We start from the raw sequence: 2,500 nt of genomic DNA on the forward strand, positions 1-2,500 counted from the left end.
GGACTAGAAAACCATGATCGTTTCTCAAAGTCAAGGACGGGTCCTTCAAAGCGTCTCTTTCAAGGACGTTACGTCATAGAATCTTGCCAAGCACTGTCCCAATGTCACGGGTGCTTTAAAGTTCTATCAAGTACTGAGTCTTTCGTTCTAAGATTTTCGAGGATGCATGCGTGTATCCTCTGCGTGCTTGGAACACCCACAATCCTGTGCGCACATGATTTTTACTAATGCGCCTGTAGCTTCCTGCACACTTGCTAGTCTGTTCCATTGTGTGTTTTCCGTATGCTAAGAAGAAGCCTTGCCTCGTCTGTGAGTGTGTGTGTGTGTGTGTGTGTGTGTGTGTGTGTGTCCCACCTGCTTGTCCCGCCGGGCGATCATCAGCTGGATCATTCCTCTCTTGTTGCCCTCGGTGGACATGGACCTGCGCAGCGTCTCCATGGCGTCCTGGTTGGTCGTCCCTAGCAACGACTCTCCGTTCACAGCGATCAGCTGGTCGTTTACGTGCAGCCGTCCATCCTGGGACACACACAACCCCCGCAGTCAGTGTGTGTGTGTGTGTGTGTGTGTGTGTATGCGTGATACTCCCACTTTTCCCTCGCTCTCCCATACATGCAGATGCATCAGAAAGCAAAGTGCCGTGGCACGCAAAATGTGCTTTGATCCACGTGCCATCAGTTGTGGACACGCCATGCCACAGTGTGTCTTAAGGTGCTAAAAGTGCCAGAAACAGGCGGAAATTTGGTGGTAATTCTTAGTACATCTAGGCCTGAGTGTGTGTGAGAGAGTGTGTGCGTGTGTGTGTGTGTGTGTGTGTGTGTGCGTGCGTGCGTGCGTGCGTGTGTGCGTGCGTGTGTGTGTGTGAGACCTTGCAGGCAGCCCCTCCGTTGATAATAGATTTGACAAAGATGCCAAGGTCGTTGTGCGTCTCCCGGGAACGGTTGCCCTTGACACTGACCCCTAGCCCTGCCGAGCCCGAGTCACTGAGAGGAATCTCTAAGGTCATGACCTCGCGACCCCGCTCAGAGGTCAAGACACGCTCATCGTCCTTCACTGCCCCCTGCAGGCAGGATGAGAGAACGACAGAATCACACAGAGAAAGAAAGTAACGAGAAAATGAAAGAAAAAATCAGGAAAATAAAAAAGATCATACAGTCTGTAACAGACACACAAATACACACACATACACACACGTTCCCGTCTACATGTATGTGTGTCTGATCTTGGAGCAACATTGTGTGCAACTGTGTGTGCGCGTGTGTGTGTGTTGGTATGTGTGTGTGTGTGTGTGTGTGTGTGTGTGTGTGTGTGTGTGTGTGTGTGTGTGTGTCTGTCTGTCTGTCTGTGTGTGTGTGTGTGTGTATGTGTGTGTGTGTTTATTTAATCGAGGAAGAGAAATTGGGAGATAAACACTTTTGTGGTGTTTTTTGTGGTTTGTGTGTGATCGAGAGAGAGAGACAAATTCGTCAAAGACAAAGTGTTTTGGTGTGTTAGTGTGTGTGATCAAGAGAGAAATGGACAGATAAGTGTTTTTGAGTGTGAGTGTGTCTATGTGTGTGTGTGAGACCAAGAAAGAGAGAGTGAGAGAGAGGGAGATAGATAAGTGTTTGGGTATGTGTGTGTGCGTGTAACATCGAGAGAGAGAGAAATTGGGAGGTAAGTGTTTTGGTGTTTGGTGTGTGTGTGTGTGTGTGTGTGTGTGTGTGTGTGTGTGTGTGTTAAAACATTGATAGCATCAGATGCAATAAACCCCCCTTTGCAACCAAGAGAAAGAGGAACAGACACTGATAGGATCTTAACTTACTGGAAGCATAGTTGCTCACACACACACACACTCACACACATTAGCTGATGTAAACAGATTTCAGGTGAACACTGCATGCAGCAGTAGCATATCTATATTATTCTGTTTACATTTTAAAACTAAAACAATCTTTGACGATATGGATAGACCATACTGCACTCTGAAAACTCACACTCACACACACACTCTGGTATTCGGAGTTGGGTTCTGATGGTCCTCATTAAGTGATTCAGATTCCTGACTAATTTAGAGACAAACACACTCACACATGCAGAAACACACACACACACACACACACACGATCGTCATTCTCAGCTCATGACTCAGTCACAGCAGGGGATTCAAATCACGTTTTTTAGATTAAGTTCCAGACCAGACCAGACCAGACCACACACACACACACACACACACACACACACACACACACACACACACACACACACACACACACACACACACACACACACACACACACACACACAAACACACACACACTCACAAACATACACATGTACAAACACACACACACAAACACACACACACACCACACACACACACACACACACACCTCTGCAGTGAAGGCATCCTCTTGACGAAGGACGAGAAGCTTTATGATCCCACCCATGGGCGTGGCTCTCAGCAAAGACACCACCTCTTCTTGGCTCCTCCCACTCAGGTCCACGCCACTCACCTGAAGAA

The 2,500-nt window shown here is 47.6% G+C and overlaps 1 protein-coding gene across 1 annotated transcript in view; it reads right to left on the bottom strand.

Moving 5' to 3' along the window:
• The window catches only part of LOC143139640 (partitioning defective 3 homolog), an 81,745-nt gene that overhangs the window by 26,735 nt on the left and 52,510 nt on the right, over positions 1-2,500 (bottom strand). The window contains exons 11-13 of the mRNA XM_076300273.1: positions 2,370-2,492; positions 866-1,057; positions 355-516 (exon numbers count right to left, since the gene is read on the bottom strand). Coding sequence (XP_076156388.1) covers positions 355-516; positions 866-1,057; positions 2,370-2,492 — 477 coding nt within the window. The remainder of the gene's footprint in view (positions 1-354; positions 517-865; positions 1,058-2,369; positions 2,493-2,500) is intronic.

This window comes from Alosa pseudoharengus, unplaced genomic scaffold (assembly GCF_046254945.1).
Source record: "Alosa pseudoharengus isolate Yale_2024_CS ecotype anadromous, Long Island Sound unplaced genomic scaffold, YU_APseudo_1.1 YU_APseudo_1.1_scf_22, whole genome shotgun sequence".
Taxonomy (NCBI): Eukaryota; Metazoa; Chordata; class Actinopteri; order Clupeiformes; family Clupeidae; genus Alosa; species Alosa pseudoharengus.